Here is a 20,733-nt window from a genome sequence, read left to right on the forward strand (position 1 = left end):
GGAAAAGTGTTCCTGTATAGAGGCAGGTGTGTGTGTGTGTGTGTGTGTTGTGCAATGGCTGTCTCCAGATGTGTGTACACTGTCTTGAGTCTGGCAACAGCAAACACACAGAACTTCTTGGCTAACGTGTGAAGTGTGCCGTGACCTCTGGCTCCCCATGTGGCCTTCAAATGATGTTTGTTCTGGCCAACATTTGTCTTTTTTAATGACTAAATTCTTTAGAAGGTGAAGTCAAAGAATAGCTTCCTTTTTACGAGTACCAAAAGAAAAAACATCCTTAACTAGATTAAACTAAAACAGAACAATCTTATATAAGGAGTTAAAAAAAAACAAAAAAGCATGCAAGCGTGGGTGCACCGACACCGGAAACAAGGTTCAGGTTTGTGAAGTGTTGAGACCAATTACTCTTGTTTGTTCTTTTTACTTGGCTGTGAACACAGGAGCGGATATAGGCCACTCTAAAAACAAACAAACAATGCTGCAAATTAGACACAACTGTTTCCAAACCTGCATCTGCACCTTTGCTTCTTAAACTTAAACTGCTGCTAATGAATAAAGGCTGCATGCACTATTTTCTAATGCATACATGGATGCATTATGCATTTCATCAATTAATAAACGTGCAGTATTCGGAAACTAGTATAACAAGCTGACAGGAAATAAGTGAAGATATTTGGGTCATACAGTGTTCAGAATAAGGTTTTATCAGGCTTATATTTGGTTGAGTTCACTTCAGTGCATTAGGAAACTATAAAACATGTATAAGCCTTTCATACTCTTTGGATCAAGCTCCAACTGTTATTCCATGTAAGTTGAAACAAATGCTGAAAATGCAAATAGTATATGAGCCAGCACTGTTGGGAAAGCACTGCCAAAGCCACACAGTCCAGTAACACACCGACTCTACTGAAAACTAAAGACACACAGAAGGAGTTTTACAGGCCAGCTCAGAATTTGGACCACTAGTGTTAAAACTAAATAGAAATAGTGAATGGATAAACACAAATGCAACTACCCATATGTGGCACAGACTTTCACTTTTTTTCATGCAGACTAATTTGGCCTCACCCTGTTCATAATGTGGCGATGTCGAGAAATCCGTGAAAAGCTTAAGGGTGACGTATGCGTTATGACGGGCAGGTGAGTGGAAGCTGAAACAGCTGTTACTGTGTGATGCCATTCAAGGAAAACTCTGGGTGGAGCCGCCACCGGCCTGCAGAATAAAGCTGCACTTGTTCCACAGCACCAGAAAGTCCGAGTCTGGATGCGGCGTGTTCTGCAACATGTTTCACATGATACAATGAGAGCTTGTATACAAATCAGGAGCGTAGAAAAGCTCACAGAGAATATGTAACACACACAAACACACACACACTGCTGCGTATCTGCACTCAACAGGGTGTTTCCAGGTATAAGAGGTACAAACAGGATACAGGAAATGGACCTGCCTCTAAAAAGGGTCAATCAAAAGATCGCTGCAAAATAATGGACACAGTGTTACTCTTGTTCCAAAATGAGGTCATGTTACAATGGTCACAGAAAAACATTTTTCAAGAATATGCGGCATTAATGGTGGCCAGTACATAAAGCCAGATGTAGAAGAACTCAGGTCCTCCGTTACAAGTAAACATCCTTTACTTAATATACATAATTATCAGCTCCATGTACTTAAAATATCAAAAAAACTGCAGAAAAAGCACCCCTTGACTGATGCATCAATGTGTAAGCTGCATTTTACAGTTTCAACTACTTTATATATAGTCAGATATTTTGGTCCAGTGGTTCTCAACCTTGGGGTCAGGCCTTTGTAAAGGGTCAAAAGATAAATCTGAGAAGTCACAAGATGATTAATGAAAGAGGAAATGAGAAAAAAACATGCTCTGTTGCACACATCTGTATTCATTTTATAAGATAAGATAAAACTTCATAAATCCAGAAGGAAATTCTTGTGCCAGGTTGCTTCAAAAATACAATACAGTAATATAAGAAGAAAACAACACCAGATAATCAGATGAGTAAATCAGATCTTATGACTTCTATGCAACTTTTGCTGCTGAATTTACCACACAGTTCTACCTTTTCTATTAATATCTTCTACCCACCATTATGTCCACATTAATCCTGAATATCAAAAATATAATTTTGTAAATATTCCGTAAAGGTGCCAATAGTCCTACAGTATTGTTGCAATACTGATAGAGGTATTTAGTAAAAAAACATGGTGATATTTGATTTTCTCCATGTTGCCCAGCCCTGATCTGAAACATCACAAGGCTGCAGCTTCACACTTCTTTTTTGTAAGGGGTAAAAAGGAAAATAGTACCAAAAAATCTCAGTCTGAAACGTAAAAGCTGTCAGATACATGCAGTGAAGTTTAAAGTACAATGTTTCCATCTAGTAGTAGAAGTAAAGTACAAGTATAGTACAAGAGTAAATTAACTTTCTGCCAACGCATCGTGATAAAAAGCACATAAAACACGGACCTTCAAACTAAATGGACTCTGTGGTAATTTGTTTCCTCTGCCCTCATCCATGTTCTGAATAGTCATAGACAGCCTTGTGAACCATATAATTATAATACAGATTTTTACCTTGCAAATGAATTACACACTGCCCTGCATTCTTTAATATAATAGAGTGGAAAGGCGGACTGGAAAGAAACGTATAATCAAGCAGAATAAAGTTTGAAGCTGTTAAAAACTTTACTTTTAGTTTAATTTGAAGGCTTTTATTTTATTCTCGAGTGTGTTCAGTTTGCCCTGCAAAAGCTGATACTTTAAATTCCTTATTTCACTTGGGAATGCAAAAGCCAAATTGATTATAATGAATACATGCAGCTAAAATGTGGCTCCGTCTAACTGGCCTTTAAGTGGAAAGTGCTCTAGCTGTGGAACAGTGGAGCTGCCAGGCCTTTCTATACTCAGGGTGGTGAGGTTATTCAACTGTACAAAGACTAGTGTTGTGAATGAATGTGTGGGCTTGTGGGGCAAGGCACTCAGGCATGGGTGTGTACTGTCACAGCCTTCAACACAGGTTATTTGTTTTTATTTGTTCCCGGTCCTGGAGGTTTGCTGTTAGGTCAGGGTTTAAACTGTGTCAATGTGTGAAGGAAAAGAACCCAAGATGTGTCACAGATTTCACTTTAGAGAAATAAGCCACTGGCATGAAAAAAGATTTGTGAGACGGGACTCCCATACAGATTACATACACTATTATATATTTTGTGTATGCTCTCTGGTTCCAGCTTTTCAAATATGGTTTGGGACATATGAAGACCTTAGTAGTGGTGGATTGTAACAACTGTAAGGAGATGGACTCAAGTACAATTTGGGGGTATTTGGACTTCCTTTACTACTCAAACTTAAACTACTTTATATGTCATACTACTCAATACTAATACTCCACTACATTTTGGGGTAAAATATTTTACTTTCACTACATTACATTTATTGACAGCTTTGGTTACTAGTTATTTTACAGACTCAGATAACCAACTCCTAAATTATGGTATATTATCATCGATTATACCACCTGGCAGTAATTAAGATTGTCCAACCTTTACCAGCTCCAGCAATAGTGATATAATGTGTTAATGTGTTAATGTTATGATTAAAAATATTCCAAAATGGACCATTCCGTATAAGTACTTTCAGTTTAGTTTTTGTACCTATTTTTACTACTTAAACTATCAAATATTTCAATTCTTCTTTCACCACTGCACCTTTGGTTCTGTAAAACTGTGCTGGACATTTTAATTTAGAATTTTCTTTGTAATGTATAGACATTGTCTTTTATAATTTAAGCAATTAATAAAAAAGATAATAAACCTATTCAATAGCAGCCCTAAACTGTATAAAAATTGAATGTATGACATAAATAATGACTGAAAGCCATTCTGAGGAATGAATTCAACTGAAGGAGGAGAAGATGAGAGTTTAAAGGAGCACCGGCAACATCAAAAGTGCTTTTGATCGATGTTGTTCGCAACCTTTCTCATCTGCATTAGTTCAAAGAATGCTGGCCAGGAGACCTAAAGGGAAATGTGCCTTTACTCCCCAAAGTATCACACTCAATACAGGGCAAGTATTTTTCATCTTGTCATTATAGATGTAAAAAAAAACAACTTTCTATTTTGGGACAAGGCTCGGTGTTGTACACTCTGGATGTGATGTGCTGTTTCCCCTCTGCTTTGCCGTGATGTCAGCATAGGAAAATCGCTCATGGGTCTTCAGCCTCTGCCCTGATTGGTAGACACCAGCCTTCAAACTAGATGTGAAATAAAAACTAGATTTCTATTTCTAAGCTACAGATTACCAAAGGAATAACATTAATGGTGGAGGTGAGGGGTGTGTTGCCTCTTTCAGTGTCACTCTGGTGTTACTTTGAGGAGGCTGAGTGGGAGGAGATATGCAGATGGGGCCAGTGGGGCCCTATTAGTGGCGTCTGTAGTCCAGCAAACTCACAGTGGACTGTTGTCACTCTAACAGACTCCACCACACCCACAGTCAGCGTCAGGGTCAACATTCACAGGGTGGCATTTTGCTTTATAGCAGCAGGTTGGACTGCAGAGACTCTTTTTCTGATCTCATTTTGAACCCTTATTTTTAGTGTGCTTTGAAATATCTTTTGTCCGAGGCCGAGCAATTCACTAATTTCCATATCAAGGGAACGGAGTGGAATATTTAGGGGATCATTTGCCCTTGATGGAGAAATACTTTTTGAATCTGTGAGATCACCTTTACCTCAGTTTGACGACTCCTTTCACTAACTTTTGAGTTTTACCAGGGGGATATTCAAGGATGCATTTTGCGATGGCTGGGAGTTCTTTTGTGTTCATGACTTTTATTTTGTCACTGGCTGAAACCAAGTTCTACAGACCACCCCAGTTCAATCAGTATAAAGCTGGGCCCAGTCAGTACCATCACCAAGGGAAACCCACCAGCAGACACAAGTAAGTCCTGTCTCTCTGTCTTGTGCTCCGAGAAACAAAGTCTACATCACTTAAGATGCTAATGTACATTTATACTTTGAGTGACAGCGTTTTGTATTTTCAAAGCCAACTAGGAATCATATTAATATTCCCTTCTCTATTCTCTCATCTCTTATCTCCACTTTGAAAAGGAACCATTGTGCCTACGTAGTTGAAAAGACAGTGTCCTTCACCGTGCAGGATGGGGCAGCCCCATATGTAAAAGCTGAGTACAACAAGTGTTCCTGGGGGCAAAAATGTCCAACTCTCCAGTGAGTAAACAATAGCTCTAATTATGTCATGTTGATTCACATCCCTTAAGGGTATCCAGAAAAGTGTACATTTCTTATTGATGGTCGGTTCTTCCCCTCAGATATCGTCTCATGTACAAACCCATGTTCAAGGTGGCACATAAAACCGTCACAGAGCTGGAGTGGCGTTGTTGTCCCGGGTTCTCTGGTTATGGCTGTATGGAGGGACATCCAGTTTACCAACACCCCATGAAAATGATGCCGCCATTCAAGGGCCCGCCAATGAAAGGCCCACAGTTTAAGGGGCCACAATACAAAGGTCCCATGTTCAAGGGTCCACCTATTAACACTGTTGTGAAGGCCAACCCATGGAGTCAACCCAAAGGACCTCCCACTGGCAGCTTTAACCCTTACCCAATGCACCACTTTGGGCCACCGAGGACCTCCTACCCAGACACCTCCTTTGAGCCTTATCCATCTGAGCCAGAGCAACTGCCAGAGCACGAGGGACCACATCACACAGAGCACAGCCAAGAGCATGAACATGAACAAGTGCATGAACATGAACAAGAGCATGAACATGAACAAGTGCATGAACATGAACAAGAGCATGAACATGAACAACAGCACAGCCAAGGACCTGAGGAACACATACCAGACGAGATCCCCCCTCCTCCCTCTGGTGGTGAACAGCCTGAGGGACAGGCTGTAGGTGTGTACCAATTCCCAAAATCCATGACTCGATTATACTTTAGATTTTATGGTTACCATTAGATTAAAAAAATATTTTTCAGCAATAAAGGCTTTGACATTGTTAGACTATCAGATCTTGATGTGTATAACTCAAAAGTTAATTGGTTTTATGCCCCGACTGTCATTTACATTTTAAAATTCTTCTTTAAAAAGTTAGACTGCATGGTATTAAGTGTGATATAAATGCCATACTTTTTTAGGAATGCACCACACCAAGGCCATGTGATCAAATTTTTGAGATTGCAAATCCTGATTTTTATTTCAATAACTTAAACTGAGAGCTAATTTCTTCACTTTTCAACAATTTTAAACTTTTATTTAAAAGTATATATATATATATATATATATATACACACACACACACACACACACACACACTTTTATTTACTTTTAAATAAAAGTATATATACATATATATATGCACACACACACAAAGTATAAAAGTGACTTATGTTTGTTCCTATGTTAACAGCTTTCCTTTCTCTCTTCAGGCCAGCCTCTTGATAGTGAGACAGAGGAGCGAATCTATCGATTGGAGGAGGATGTGCGCCGTCTCAACCAGGGCCTGGACACGCTGCAGGGAACAGTGAATGGACTGGAAGATAGTCTACGAGCCTCGCTGAGAGAGGACGCCAACAGAATGCTGTCAGCTCTGCTCTCTGCTGCCCCTGGTCCTGTCCCTGCTCCAGCTCTCGCCTCTGGTCCATCCACTGTAGGGTTTGTAGAGATTCCTGGTGGGGACTCTGAGACAGAGGGTCTAGATGGCAGACACATGCTTCCAGGCCTTACAGAACTGAACAGCAGAGTAGAAGAGCTCAGGACAGAGCTACAAGCCAAGACAGCAGAGATGCAGGAACTCAAATCAACAGTGATGGGACATGATGGAGCACTAAAGAAGATGTCAAGTAGAGCGAGGGTGACATCAGAATCCAGTGTGGAAAATGATCAGAAAGCTGTGGAGAACTTGATGGATGCCAAGCTGAGTGTAGCCAGGACAGAAATTCTTGGTGGGTTTGAGAAACGTGTGGAGACTGCAGAGGACCGATGCGAGGAGAAAGCTGGGGAATTGCGTCGTCAGTGCCAGAGGGAACAAAGTGAGAGGCAGGAGCAGATGGAGGACGCTCTGGTGGAAAGTAACACAGACTTGAGAACAGAGCTGAGAAATCTAAAGGCACAGATCCATGTTTTAAAGGCTACACAGAACTGCTCCGGTGGAGTGAGTGGACTGGTTGAAAGGGTCCAGCTGCTGGAAACATCAGTAGCAGGCCTCAACCAGAGTCAGGGGCACCTGAGAGTGGAGCTGGGTGGACACAAGGACCACATAGAGGGAATGCTGGAGGGGCGTCTTGGGTATGTAGAGTCCAAGCTTAACCTCACTGGGCAGATTAAGAGTGATGACTCTGGAAGGAGGAGTGGTGCCCCAGACTGGACTGAGGCAAGACAGGACACAGAGGCCCGAATGGAGGGTAAGATGAGGGCTCTAGAGGGCCGTTTACTGATGGCTCTAGAGGAGCTGGGTAATGTCACTGCCCCTGCACTGCTGGAGGGTCATGCTGTTCCCACTCTGGAGACAGAGCTGGAATCCCTCCGAGGGAGACTTGAGGTAGATGTGGATCGAGTGAAGAAGCACCTGAGCAGCCTTGAGACTCTGTGTACCTCTTCCTGTTCCTCACCTGGAAACCCTTTAGCCATCCAAGGAGACTCTGCTGCACCCAGTGCTAACCTGGCAGAGAGGCAGAATGTGAAGGAGGCGCTCAATATGCAAGGAGATCGATTGAATAACCTCAACGTAACACTGCAGAACATCTTGAAGCGTCTGACCCTCAGGGACCAGCAGGAACAAGCAGAAAGAGATTATCCCATGCAGGGAGAGCTCACAATCCTCAAGTTCAATGTCCACTCAGTCAACCACACCCTCAAAGGCCTCCAGGACTCCCTGGGGACAGTAGTCCACCAGGTGGGCCAGGCCAACAGCTCCTGGCACGAGAGAGAGGCTCGTCTGGCCCAGCAGATAAAGGGTGTGGTGCAGCTGGTTGGACATCAGGCTTCCATGCTCGGGGTAGGGGAGCGCAGACTGAGCAGAGTTAAGGGTGAGCTACAGGAGATGAAGAGGAGGCTAGCTGAGGAGGTCCGGGGCTGCCGGAGCACAGCCATAGGAGTCCAGAAAGAGGTAACTCAGGTTGAAGGGCGAGTTGCCAGTGTAGAGGACAAGTGTAATGGCCTGAATTACTTGGCAGAGGACCTGGAGAGAATCAGGGAGGAGTTGGAGAAACAATCAAATGGGCTTCTGATGCAAGTCAATGGGACTCTCTCCAGCCATGCTCAGCAGCTGTCTGAGCTGAGAGGCGAACTCAGAAACTGCACCTCCCTGGTGGAGCCAACACACAGTCCAGATCGGGAGCCAGAGCTGAGACGAGGAGACACTTTCACTTTGAATTAGTTCAGTTTATACGGACAATAGATTTTAAAAATGAATGAAAAAGGGAAAATACTCTGCAGGTGTAGTGGGGGGAACACTGAAACCCCATTTTATTATCTGATTGGTAAAATACAAAGGTTTTTTAACCTGCACTGATGTAAGGATGGTTTTAGTTGGCTTACAGTACAAAATGGCAACAAAAATGGCAGCTAATTCCAACTGCACTAATAACACAATCTTAAAAGTGAATCATGAAGTTAAAGTATGCAAAAGTTTGTTGTTATTGACCATTATTTAGAGCCAGGATGAATAAGGAAGAGAAAAACAACATAAAACTGTGTTACTGTACTGTTTCTGTAAAGCTTACATAAAATATTGTATGAATGACTGTTTAAAATTGTTTACATGTTTATATTGATTTTTGTTATGACTATACTAGAAGTATACAAGTATATATTATGTGTTTTTATATGGTTTCTGTTTTTGAGCATCCCTTGTAATCTTGTATAAAAATTTAGCATTTCAAGCTGTATGCAGTTTAATTTCAGGGTTTTTTTTAATACTGACAATCCAATAAACATGTTTCTTTACACTTCGTGTTTTCTTGGTGGACAGGTGTGTCTCACAAGAGGTGATAGATGCATATAAACATTTAAAAAAAGGACTCTTCTGGTCCAACCCTAAATTTCAGAAAGCAGAGATGTCTCACTTCACAGATGAGTGATGATGCAGAGATGTGGGGAAAACACAAGAGGGCAGTAGAGAAGCATTAATATGGCTGACTGCTGGGGACAAGGGAGGCTTCACTTAACTGAAGCTATGTTCATGCAGAGTATAAATTATAGTCTCCCTTCTCAAAATGAAGTTAATGGGGACATCCCTTGCTTGCCAGAGGAATATTACAAATTTACATTACTGCCAGAGGTGACAGAGAAAGACATGGAGGACTTTAGTACAGCAGTCTTCATTTCCTTCTCTCTCTCTAAGCTACCAGCACAGCTTTCTGAGCACAGTTTTCATTGGCCGTTACAATAGAGCGATAGGTGACCTTGCTAATAACCCTTGCCTGTTAGACTCTGCTCCACTTCTGGACAAACAATCATTAAATTGACAGCTATGTGGTAGATGAGCCCGTGGATGTGTGAAAACGTTTTAACCTGAGACATGGTGGTGAATAATAACTATGGAAATGCCACGGAGGAAAAGGAGGGCAAGCAGAAATGACAGACACAGAATTTGGAAGAGCAGAGTGGCAGAGGGACCTTGAGACACAAATATAAGCCTGGGTAATGAGGCAAGTTTAGCACACAGAAAGTGAGAGGAAGAGAGATATCCCACTGGTTCCAGAACAAACCTTTTACACATAATCTACAAACTATATTTTACCATTACTTGTAGTGCAACCTTGAAGATAGATGCCATGAAAGAGAAATAACTAAATATAATGACTATAAACCCATACACAGAAAAATATACCGGTATCTCTGTGCTACACCACACTACTTCTCCATTATTTGGGTTTTCTTTTTTTTCTTTCTGTATTCCTCTCATGTCTCCTTAAAGTTCACACCGCAGACAACAACACATTAATCTTGTTTGTTTCAAAACAGACACTTGGACACGAAGGGCAGTTGTGGGGGGCTCTGGTGAATTTGTCTCCTGACCCAAGAGTCTCTTTACTGCTCAGTCATGGATTCTGAGTTATGCTCCCTGCGCATCTCACAGACTGTCACTGACGAAACCAAAATCACAAAAGGCAAGGCTGACTCAAAGGCAGAGGACAAAGGATATTTGAAAAAACAAGGGGGCTGCAGTGGTCGAAACCGTGAATCATCCTATATATAACGCCCCCTGTAGAAGCTTAAGGTGAAAGAAAAGGTTTTGTCCTCATTATAGTGATGGTCAGACAGCAGACAGTGTTGATTACAATTTGGCCCGCACACGGGGAAGCCAGGGACGGGGTTACTTTAAATCATGAGCTCAGAGCTTCTTAGTAATAAGCTCCGGCATTTGACATTTTTCAAGAAGCGGTAACGTGTAAAGCTTTGCTGAAGCCTGTGACCTCTATACTGAACAAGGTATTAGTGAAAACTTGCTAAAAATCAACACTTAAAAAACACTGTGAAAATTTTAATTCTGAAAGTTTTGAAAGGGGTTGTATACTGTAAACGCTGCACCTATTTACTGAACTAGCTTTTGTTGTGTCAAGAAGATGAAATACTGAGTCCTTATCGAAACCTTAAGTCCTTATGTCCCCGTTACACTCACAGGCGATGGGTTATTGACAGAGTTAAGTGCCTGAACTACAATTTGGCTCAGTCCTCAAGGTGGAGGGCAGATTGAAACCAGGAGAGATAGCAGATGGGAGACTAATTCATGCTTAAGGAGTGAAGGTCTTCCATAAACATTAAGCTTTTATGACTAGGTAATGTACAAAGGTACACGACATAACTGTAAATCTCTGGATTTAATCATATATCATGTGTACATCAGACAAGGGTCACATGCAGATATACAGCAAATTCCCACTTCCTCTCACAGCCTTTTATTTGTCAAACACATTGTGAATCAAGGTTCTTATTTTAAAGCCAATATCATTCACACAACCTATAGCTTATATATATATATATATATATATATATATATATATATAAATGGCTTCATAACCACTGATAAATAAGTTTTTGCTTTTGTATCAGGCATTCTTATGTATTTTTTTCAATCAATCTGCAACAATTCTGGGCCAAATGGCAGGAAACATTCTTGTGACTAAACCTTTTTCACTTTAATCAGTTCCAATGTCCCTCTAAATCAGTTCACTTTAAGTCCCCATAAAATTAGAAGAAAAACATTAACACAAGGGCATTTGTGAAATAGGCCTCTTGATTTGAGCCTCTTGTGTCCTTGCTTATAAAGACTCAACAGAGAATGTTGATGTACTCGCTTTTTGAGTCAGTTTTTCCCAGTGACAGCGGTAATGATTTCAACCTAGAACACAGAAAAACTCACCCAGGTTAATTAGTTTCGCAGTTTCCTCAAATGAGTAAAAAAAAACAATTAGCACCTTTGTACAGTATGCGCTATCAACCAATTGTCACATGGTTGTCCTTTGAAACTCTCCAAAAAAAGAGAGAGGCAAAGACAATGACTAGAATAAAAAGTACTATCACAGCTGGTGGATGAATTGAAGTGCAGATTCACTGGGTCTAGACTGAATGATGTGGTACTAAAAGGGCAATAAGAAGAGCCATCAAATCATCCATGAAAAATAAATAAATAATCTCTATAATTAGTTCACTTTTCATTTAGCATTTATCTGTTCAATGTTGTGTCAGAGAGAGACACTATAATTAAATATGTTTGCTCTAGTGGAAGCTCAAAATGCTTTGACTTCTAAAGAACCTCCACCAGCAACAACAAAACTGTTTTTAAGCTTCACAACAGAAGTCTGTCAACAAATCCTTGAGTGTAACATCACTCGTCAATTGTTTCATCACTAAAATAATAATGAACTAACAACACACCAGTGTTTATTTCTGGTAATGATTCTCCAGGTTCCAGGTGATTTCTTACTTTACTTTTACCTCTACCTGGACAGGCTGGGTTGTTTGATAAATCAACCCTGTGAAAGTTTGGAAGCCCAAAATAAAAAGCTCACACAGTACATCAAACGTACCCGTGTGACCAGGACATTGTGGTCTCAGCATTCTCTCTCTCATATCTCCCTTTTTGCCCAGGTAGGGCTTTAAAACGAGTTAATCCTCATTATTAAACCGTAAGAAGCACTGGCTTATGCAAATAACACTGTTAATAATGCAATAGGATGGAGCATGATTTTGCAAGTTTATGAAAGTTTCTATTTTTTTTACCCAACCAATGTCTTGACTTTTTAAAATTATTACATTTACCTTGTATTCTGTTTCTTCATGACTAGATTCTGCAGTGTTATACCTACAATAATGGTGATAGCTTCTTGTTGACCTATCTGATTATTAGATGAATACAATCTGTTTTAGATAATGTTAGAATAATTTGAATATTATACTTGTTGAAAATGAAATGTTACTGTCTTCCTCTCTTTTTCCTCTTTGGGATTTTTTTCCCAACAGTCATCACAGGTCACTATGCATGCGTAATTCACATTTCTTGACGTATTGTAATAAAACTATGTTAAACTGAGAACTCGGACGTCTCCAGCTCATCCTTTCCCCATCAAAGACCCCATCAGGTATTTTCCTGTTGGTGTCAGATAATTCAATTTTCAAGGTTTACTCATGCAATTTTTCTAACATCAAATCAATATCAAATGGACTGAATTTCACTTTTACCTCAGCAATACCTCAAATGTGTTTCTTTTTATCCCCCTTGTCTTTGGGTAGAATGTAGGATTCACTGGAGTGACAGTTGCTACATTATGAAACCGAAAGGGGAAAAAAGTGCTTTTTTTCTGTAAGACATTCATTATTCTTCGTTCAAATTACTCACTGGCAAGATTTCCTGCAGTGCCAATTAGTCATATTGCAGTGGCTCATCAGATTAATTCTGTAGCCTGAAGCTTTGATATCAAGCCTCTCCAAAGGTTGACAGATGGCCTCTGCTCTCAGTCAAATGTTTACCCAATATAGGGCTGGATGACAACTTCAGGTCAGATCAATTTATTGGATTTAAGAATGATGAGTGATTCTGTTGCAACAGAAACAAGTTGTGAACACTTGCATGGCGTCAACTTTTAATTTAATATGGCAAAATTACAGAGCATCATTATCATTTATTTTGAGTCATGTTTGTGGCTTCCTGCCACATTAAAAAACGACATTATGAGAGCAGTGACAGTGAAGGAAGTTTTGGGTCGTACAGACAAACAATGAGGTGAAACTAGGACTGCATAATTAATTTAAATTCTATGAAATTGCAGTAAGGACTGTTGCAATATCCAAACCTCAGATTGGACAGTATTAAAGGCAAAATATGTGTCAAAATACTAGTGGTGTCACAATTGCCCAAGTCCACAACCTTCAATTTTAAGTTCATGATTGGATTCAGTTTCTAATATTGTTTGTTTTGTTAGTCTTGATTCGTAAAGATCAACAGATTATTGGTTTTATGCATTGACAACTGTCATTCAGTTTCTTTATCAAGTGTAATATAAATATTTTTCTGAAATGTACCACACTTTCATTTTCGTGAATCGTGCTTTGGATTTCGTTAACTGAAGCTGGAAGCTCATTTTGAATGATTCTCGATTAAGAATTGAAATTGTGGCACCCCCACAAAATACCATTCTGAATCAAGGTAGGTGGTGCCAAGACGTCCCGACCAACAAATCGTAATCATTCTACAGACTAAAAAAAAAAAAAACGTTTGGTAGAGATCCTCACAAATAAAAAAGACAGCACGATAATTTCAATATGCTGTTCAATGAAAATGAGAATAAAGATGCAAAAATGATCATTCCCTCCAATATCATGAACCATATCACAATTAAACTGCAGATTGCGGTAATAATTCTCTATAGGCTCATTGCGTCAAGCAGGAAAGTCCATTTTTTAATCTTGGAAGGTCAACAACCAGTAGCAGGTCTTGTGTGTACGGACTGTGTGGGTGTCTCCAAGCCGCCTGCTATTTTGGTGCATTTCTAAGCAGCAGCACACAGTGGGAAAATACTAGGTGGAGGTGAATATAGATTGGAGGGTGTTGAAGGGTGATTATAAATAATATACACATGATGACAGCAGCTCAAAAAACTACAGAATCTGCTTTTTCAGGAAATTATATTCAAATGATGATGGAAGTAAATACTGAAAAATATTTTATGCGATCAAATCAATCAAACACTATTCCAGTCATAATTCTACTATATTCCACATAATAAATGGTCACACCATATCTTAAAAAGAGAAACAGCAGCGCCTGCTTTCAAGAATAAAATATGAACTTGTGAATTTATTTTAAAAGTTGGAAAGCTTAATGAGATTGGATTAATGAGCTCTGGTAATCCGATGCCTCCTGCATAATTAGGCAGAATGATGAGTTACAACAGACTCATCTAATGTGTGTTGAGGTGTGTGTGGTTATTTAGTAGCCGGCTTGTGTCATTTTGCAAACCACACACCCCACTCACCACTAAGTTCCTATGAGTTCACATCACAGATGACCTGACTTGAACAGCCAACACCACATCAACAGGATGAGGAGAGCTGACCGCCCCTCTTCTGCCCTCACCACTTACAGGCGGGCATTGAGAGCATTCTTACCAGCAATCTCTCTGTCTGGTAATTGTAATTGTAATTGTAATTTATTTATTTCAAACAGGGACAGCACACAAGAAAACATTAGTCTTGTACGACAAGAGAATATGCATTGTGCCAGGTTCTAGCAGATTGCTATTTTCCACCTGTAGTCCCTGGGCAGGTTGATGGAACAATACATAGTATTAAAAATGAGTATAAAAAAAGAAAATGATTAAGTAAAATTACAGAACAAGGCAAAGAGACAATATATAAAATAGATAAATAGAAACATTGAAGCAAGATTCAACAGGACAGGACAGACTGCCCCCCAACACACACACAGACACACACACAATTCATAAATGTGTACACTCTTGTCTTGACAGTAGCCAACGCTTAGCAAGATGTGAGAAGGCATGGTAACTTCTACATGAAATAATGTCAGTTGGCAAAGTATTCCATTGAGTCATGGCAATGCAAGAAAATGATGACTCCCCAAATATGGCAGAAGGCACTACAGAGAGTGGTGGGGACGGCGGAGAAAATCACCAGATCACCCCAACCAGCAATCCAGGACTCATCCAATAATAATAATAAATAAATAAATAAATAAAAAATTAATAATAATAATAATAATAATAATAATAACTTTATTTGTATAGCACCTTTTACAAACAGCAGTTTACAAAGTGCTTCGACAGAAAGCAGTGAATTACACAGAGAATGATGCCATAAGGCTAAAAACAATTCTTAAGTTAAAAGAAAAACAATAAGAGACAGAGCAGGAACAAGCAATACACATTCTCAGATACACAGAGAATAAAAGGTAAAAGGAGTAAAAAAGTAAAAAATGTGAAGAACTAAAAGGAGTGGTGAGATAGACAGCATTACATTAAAGAAAGTCTATAAAAGTGGGCTTTAAGACGTGATTTAAATGAAGTTATCATCATAGACTTCACCCACCCAGCACACAGACGGTTCACCCTCCTCCCTTCTGGAAAGCGCTCCCACAGCATGCGGAGCAAAACCACCAGACTCATTAACAGCTTTTTACCCCAGGCCATCAGACTACTCAACAACCTCAAGAATTCACCATGATTATGACACAAACAAAGAATAACTGACTGTCAAAGTAACTTAACATAACTCCATGTTATGCACTATTCTTTTGATAATCACAATATCATACGTGTTTAACTTTTCTACATTGCATCTTCATTATGGCACCTCAATAACATACCTCAAACTCAATCCAGGTAAACACAGAGGAAAGTCCTGTGTAATGGCAGTGAGCTCTGCTGCAGCACATCTACAGTCAGAAGCTGCAGACTTATTAACAAACCGGTTCTGCTGCCTTCAGATGGCTGAAGGGATGTAATGAAACAGAAGGGGAATACAGTCTAAAGCAGATGTGCACAACAGAGACTGTAAGAATCATTCATATTAATTTGGAGGAAAATTACTATTCATATTCATATTATCCATTTCCCACCTGCGCACCATGCACCGGGCACCAAGACACCACACAGACCCGGCTGCTTGCTTTGGTTGATGCTGTTCTCAGGCAAAATGCTAATGCCAAAGGTTTTTAGCAATTTCAACGTCTTAATTCTACAATGTAATTTAGCAGTCGTACATTTGAGAGTTCATACAACATAAAAAACAAACTGACAGTGGCTTTAGTTGAAAAGAAAGGGGGTCATCAAAGTCGTAACTAATCCGAAGGGAGACATGCATGTCTGTACCAAATTATATGGAAATCTGTCCAATAGTTGTCCAAAATCACAAATGTTAATCCTAAGGTGGCAGAGGCGGAAATGTCAGGGAATCATCAAAGTAATTATGAGACATTTTCTTGACAAAATGGATGGGACGGAGAGATTTCATCTTCTAAAAACACATTTTTATACACAGCCTTTTATGTGAATCACTCCCATTGTCACTCACAAGTGAGGAATCACTGGGTGATCTTTGTCATTTGTATAACTTACTCCTTTCATTTTGGCACACACTTATTTCAAGTTTTGTTCTTAATTGCATCTCTGTTTCTCATACATTTATTTCTGTTTTTTTATTACTGCAGTGCTTCTGTGTAAAGTACTTTGTAAACATTGTTCTTAGTGCTATACAAGTAAAGTTATTATTAGTAAAACCAAATTTTGTGCCAAACAACCTAGTAGAAGCTGAGATATTTCACATGTGAAAACTTTGCCTGGCTAGTGGAGCTAAAGGAAAACTCAGGAGATCACATAATCAGAAGGATTCATCTTCTGAGGACCATGAAAGTCAATTTCATGGCAATCGATCAAATTGGTGTTGAGATATTGGAGTCTGGACAAAGCTGATGGAAAGAAAAAACATACTTATTGACATCCACCATGTCTTCTGAATACAAATGATTGCACTTATGTTCAGCATGATCGCTCATAATTTCCTCTTTATCTGATCATATCCTGCCAACTGCCATCTCCAATCAGGCACTGAAGAGACTTCAAACTACAGCAGACCACTGGCTTAGTTCATCTAAATGTGTCAGAGCGAGCGGCCTGAGAAGGACCAGGACTCCGGGCCTGGGTATTAATGTGACAGCAGCGCTGCTCTTTACAGCTTTCTGACAGCCCTGCAGCCTCGACACAGCTCAGCAAGCGAGCCCACGCTCCCTTAAGCAGCTTTTCTTGACTGTCAGTCTGGAAGCTGCGCTGCTCCAGGCAAACTGCATGGGTTGGTGCGATAAAGTAGGATGACACGGCGATTCAGGTGAAGTTCGAACGCTCCCCAACAGGACTGCATTGACTGTGTGACCGAGGATGACACTTTATTTTGTTAAGTGGCTATGGACTCTTAAATTAAGCACAATAGACTAAAAAAATCTCATTCCACTCGCAAATTATACAAATTATACGTTTTTACACATTTGTAACTCTAGAGGCGTACTGACATGAGCGTTAATTATCAGAAGCACAATAGCAACAGGCACTCACTGAGCACAGTCATTGCACTTCACTTCATCTCTTCACTGTTAACAATTAGGACCATGATGAAGGATGATCATAAGCTGATGAATATCTGAGTCACACAATAAGAAATTACAATCTTCATTTTTCTCACTTTGACTTTTAGCTTTTCAATTACAGCTTCACAGGCACATCATTCAATATTAATATAGTCTATTTTATATTCAGTGAGACAATCCTGCAACTGTAAAATAGCATCGAAATCCACCTTAAAGTTCTTACAATAGCTTTCTCTTCCCCAGATTCGGATTACTACACTGACAATTATTGTGACCAAGGATGCATGATATGGATTTTTCTCAGCCAATACAGATAACCTAATTTTTTCGTATTTAAAAAAGAACATGACACGCAGTGTATGCACACCTGGGGGTATGAAAAGCTTAGATGTAGTGCACAAAGAGGGATGGTTTAATATTCCATAGCTCTGACCAAGTCCAACTGTCATCACTATTCTGAACACATCAAGAAACTGACCCTTAAATGTTCAATTATTTTTTTCTAGTAAATTCCTTCAAAAACTCCCCACAAGACATTTTCTTTCATAGAGCTTTCCTTATGAATTCAAATTTTAGCATTGTAATTAAAAAAAAAAAAAAAAGTGTTTATAGAACTGAGAGCCTTTGGCTGCTTTGTCTGCAATAGTGGTGGAAAAAGGATTCAGATCCCTGACTTAAGTAAAAGTGCTATCATCAATCAAGTATCAACATCAAAATTCACTAAAAGTATCAAAAGGAAAATACTCCTTATGCAGAATGGTCTCACTCAGATTCAAATATATGATTGGATTACTATTTTTATTCATTTTAACTATGAACTATACCATTATGAGGTTTAATTTTTTTTAAATGTGTAATCACTTTAAATGTATCATGTTTTTCATGTTAAATCTCAACCTGAAACTTAACTAAAGCTGTCAGCTAATTGTAGTGGAGTAAAAAGTACAATATTTACCTTAAAATGTAATGGGGTAGAAGGATAAATTTACATAAAATGGAAATACTGAAGTTAAGCATAAGAACCTTAAAATTGTACTTAAGTACAGTAGTAAATGTATTTTGTTACATTCCACCACTGGTCCGCAGATAAAACACAATGACAAAAGGCATATAGTAGAGCTGAGCGTTTAATCGAATCATATTTTCAATTACGATTTTGACAAAAAACGATTAATAAAATAGAGTTAAAAAAATGTTGTGCCACATTCCATTTCACAATAATGCTTTACTTTTATCTTGTATAACAAATACAGCACAGCCGTTTTCATTGTCGCGGTGCACTTACGCTTGTGTTCACTCACTGGTATACGCAGCCGTGGCATATCTTTTACGCTTAATAAAGATAGGATAAAGGGTTAATACTGGCTCTACTAAGTGAAAGAAAGCGATTTTGTTTCGTAATTTTTCAAACCGGTTATATATTACGCATCCCTGATTGCAGGGACGTGCACATGATTATAGAGGAGCAGGGGCTCAAAGTCAGAAAAGGGCAGCATGTGTGCGCACACAGCGCCCCAAAAATTTTTTCAGGTCCTTTACACAATATAGAAATGAATGTAGAATTAAAAAAATTTTGACATTGTGCTGCAGGCATAATCAACATGAATCAAGTTTAAATACAGATGGTAATATTTCAAACACAGATAACCTACAGTTAATATCCCCGGAATTCTGAAATTACTATATTATTATTAGCTATTATTATTATTATTATTATTTTGTTAGCCCACACAGCAAAGTCACAATAAACTTTATATCTTAACTAGAATAGCAGGTTTCAGAACTGTGGCATGATAAACTAGGGTGACCAAGCGTCCTCTTTTGCCCGGACATGTCCACTTTTTACGTCCTGTCCGGGGCGTCCGGCCGGGTTTTATAAATTCACGAAAATGTCCGGTGTTCACTGTTTTTCATAGGACCAGTACACGTGCACGTAAATTGACCGGCACTTTGCACACAATTTTGCGAGACGTAATTGCCAAGAGGCTGCCTTGTGGGCGGGTCAGCGCCGCGCACACACACACAGAGAGACAGAGAGCAGAGCAGACAGAGGGCAGATCGAACAGCGGAGCAGCATTGCACGGGAAATGCCGAAGCGTAAGTGCAGCTTCACAGATGAACTGCAAAAAAAATTTCCAACGTACCGTTCCGGTCGGGACAGGTGGGAGGCGGAGTGCACCGTGTGCAATGCTGGCACATATGTCTCAGTGTCTAATAAAGGTGCTGGAGATCTCAAAGCTCAAAGCTCAAAGACAACTAAAGATGAAAAGTATAGATCCTTTTTGTTTGTTAAGTTAGTATCTTTGTGAGACTCTTCTATTATTTATCTTATTGCAGTTATTAAGAGACATATTGTTGAAGCTAGATTTTCTAACAGAAGAGTTCATATTTAGAACATTATTTCATATTATTTATTCATTTATTTGAAAGGAGTCTACGAGAGCTATTATTTTGTAACAAGTTTTTACAGATTTCATTTTATTTTATTACAGAAGTTAATTTTGCACCATTGAAGCATAATAAAGCATGTTCATCAACCTCCAAGAAGCCTGTCTGAATATGTGTCTCGAGGCCGTGCCGATTGTCCTCTTTTTTGGAAATCAAAATATGGTCACCCTATGATAAACAGGGGTTGTAAGAACCACAGAACCAACTAGTGACTAGTTAGACAATAACTCACAGGTTCAAGTTGCTCCACTGTCACGTCTCCTCAGTTATTCAGGGGGCAGCGGCTTCTCTCCCTCTCACTTACTCGCCCGCTCTCACCCTGTCTCTCTCTCTCTCTCACCCTGTCTCTCTCTCTCTCTCACCCTGTCTCTCTCTCTCTCTCTCTGGCGGCGGGTGCGTGATGCAACAGACAGAGAAGCGGCTCAACACACACAACAACCCCTTATTACAAGAAAATGGGTACGGTAAAATACTGTGTCTTACTGAGTTTTTGTAGCGCCATTTTTTTACATCCCTATTTATTCATGTTATTTAAAAAAACAAAAACAAAAAAAACACTCAGAGGGCACTTTTTAATTTGAGGCAAAAAGGGCAGGGGCTCAAGCACCCCTAGGGCCCTATGTGTGCACGTGCCTGCCTGATTGTCACCA

The 20,733-nt window shown here is 39.6% G+C and overlaps 1 protein-coding gene across 1 annotated transcript; it reads left to right on the forward strand.

Moving 5' to 3' along the window:
• Positions 1-4,799: 4,799 nt before the first annotated feature.
• On the forward strand, positions 4,800-8,413 carry LOC131971555 (EMILIN-3-like). Its single transcript, XM_059333064.1, has 5 exons — positions 4,800-4,951; positions 5,122-5,241; positions 5,343-5,764; positions 5,837-5,925; positions 6,470-8,413. The coding sequence occupies exons 1-5, from the start codon at positions 4,800-4,802 to the stop codon at positions 8,411-8,413; spliced, it is 2,727 nt and encodes a 908-aa protein (XP_059189047.1).
• Positions 8,414-20,733: the final 12,320 nt, after the last annotated feature.

Source organism: Centropristis striata, chromosome 5 (genome assembly GCF_030273125.1).
Source record: "Centropristis striata isolate RG_2023a ecotype Rhode Island chromosome 5, C.striata_1.0, whole genome shotgun sequence".
Taxonomy (NCBI): Eukaryota; Metazoa; Chordata; class Actinopteri; order Perciformes; family Serranidae; genus Centropristis; species Centropristis striata.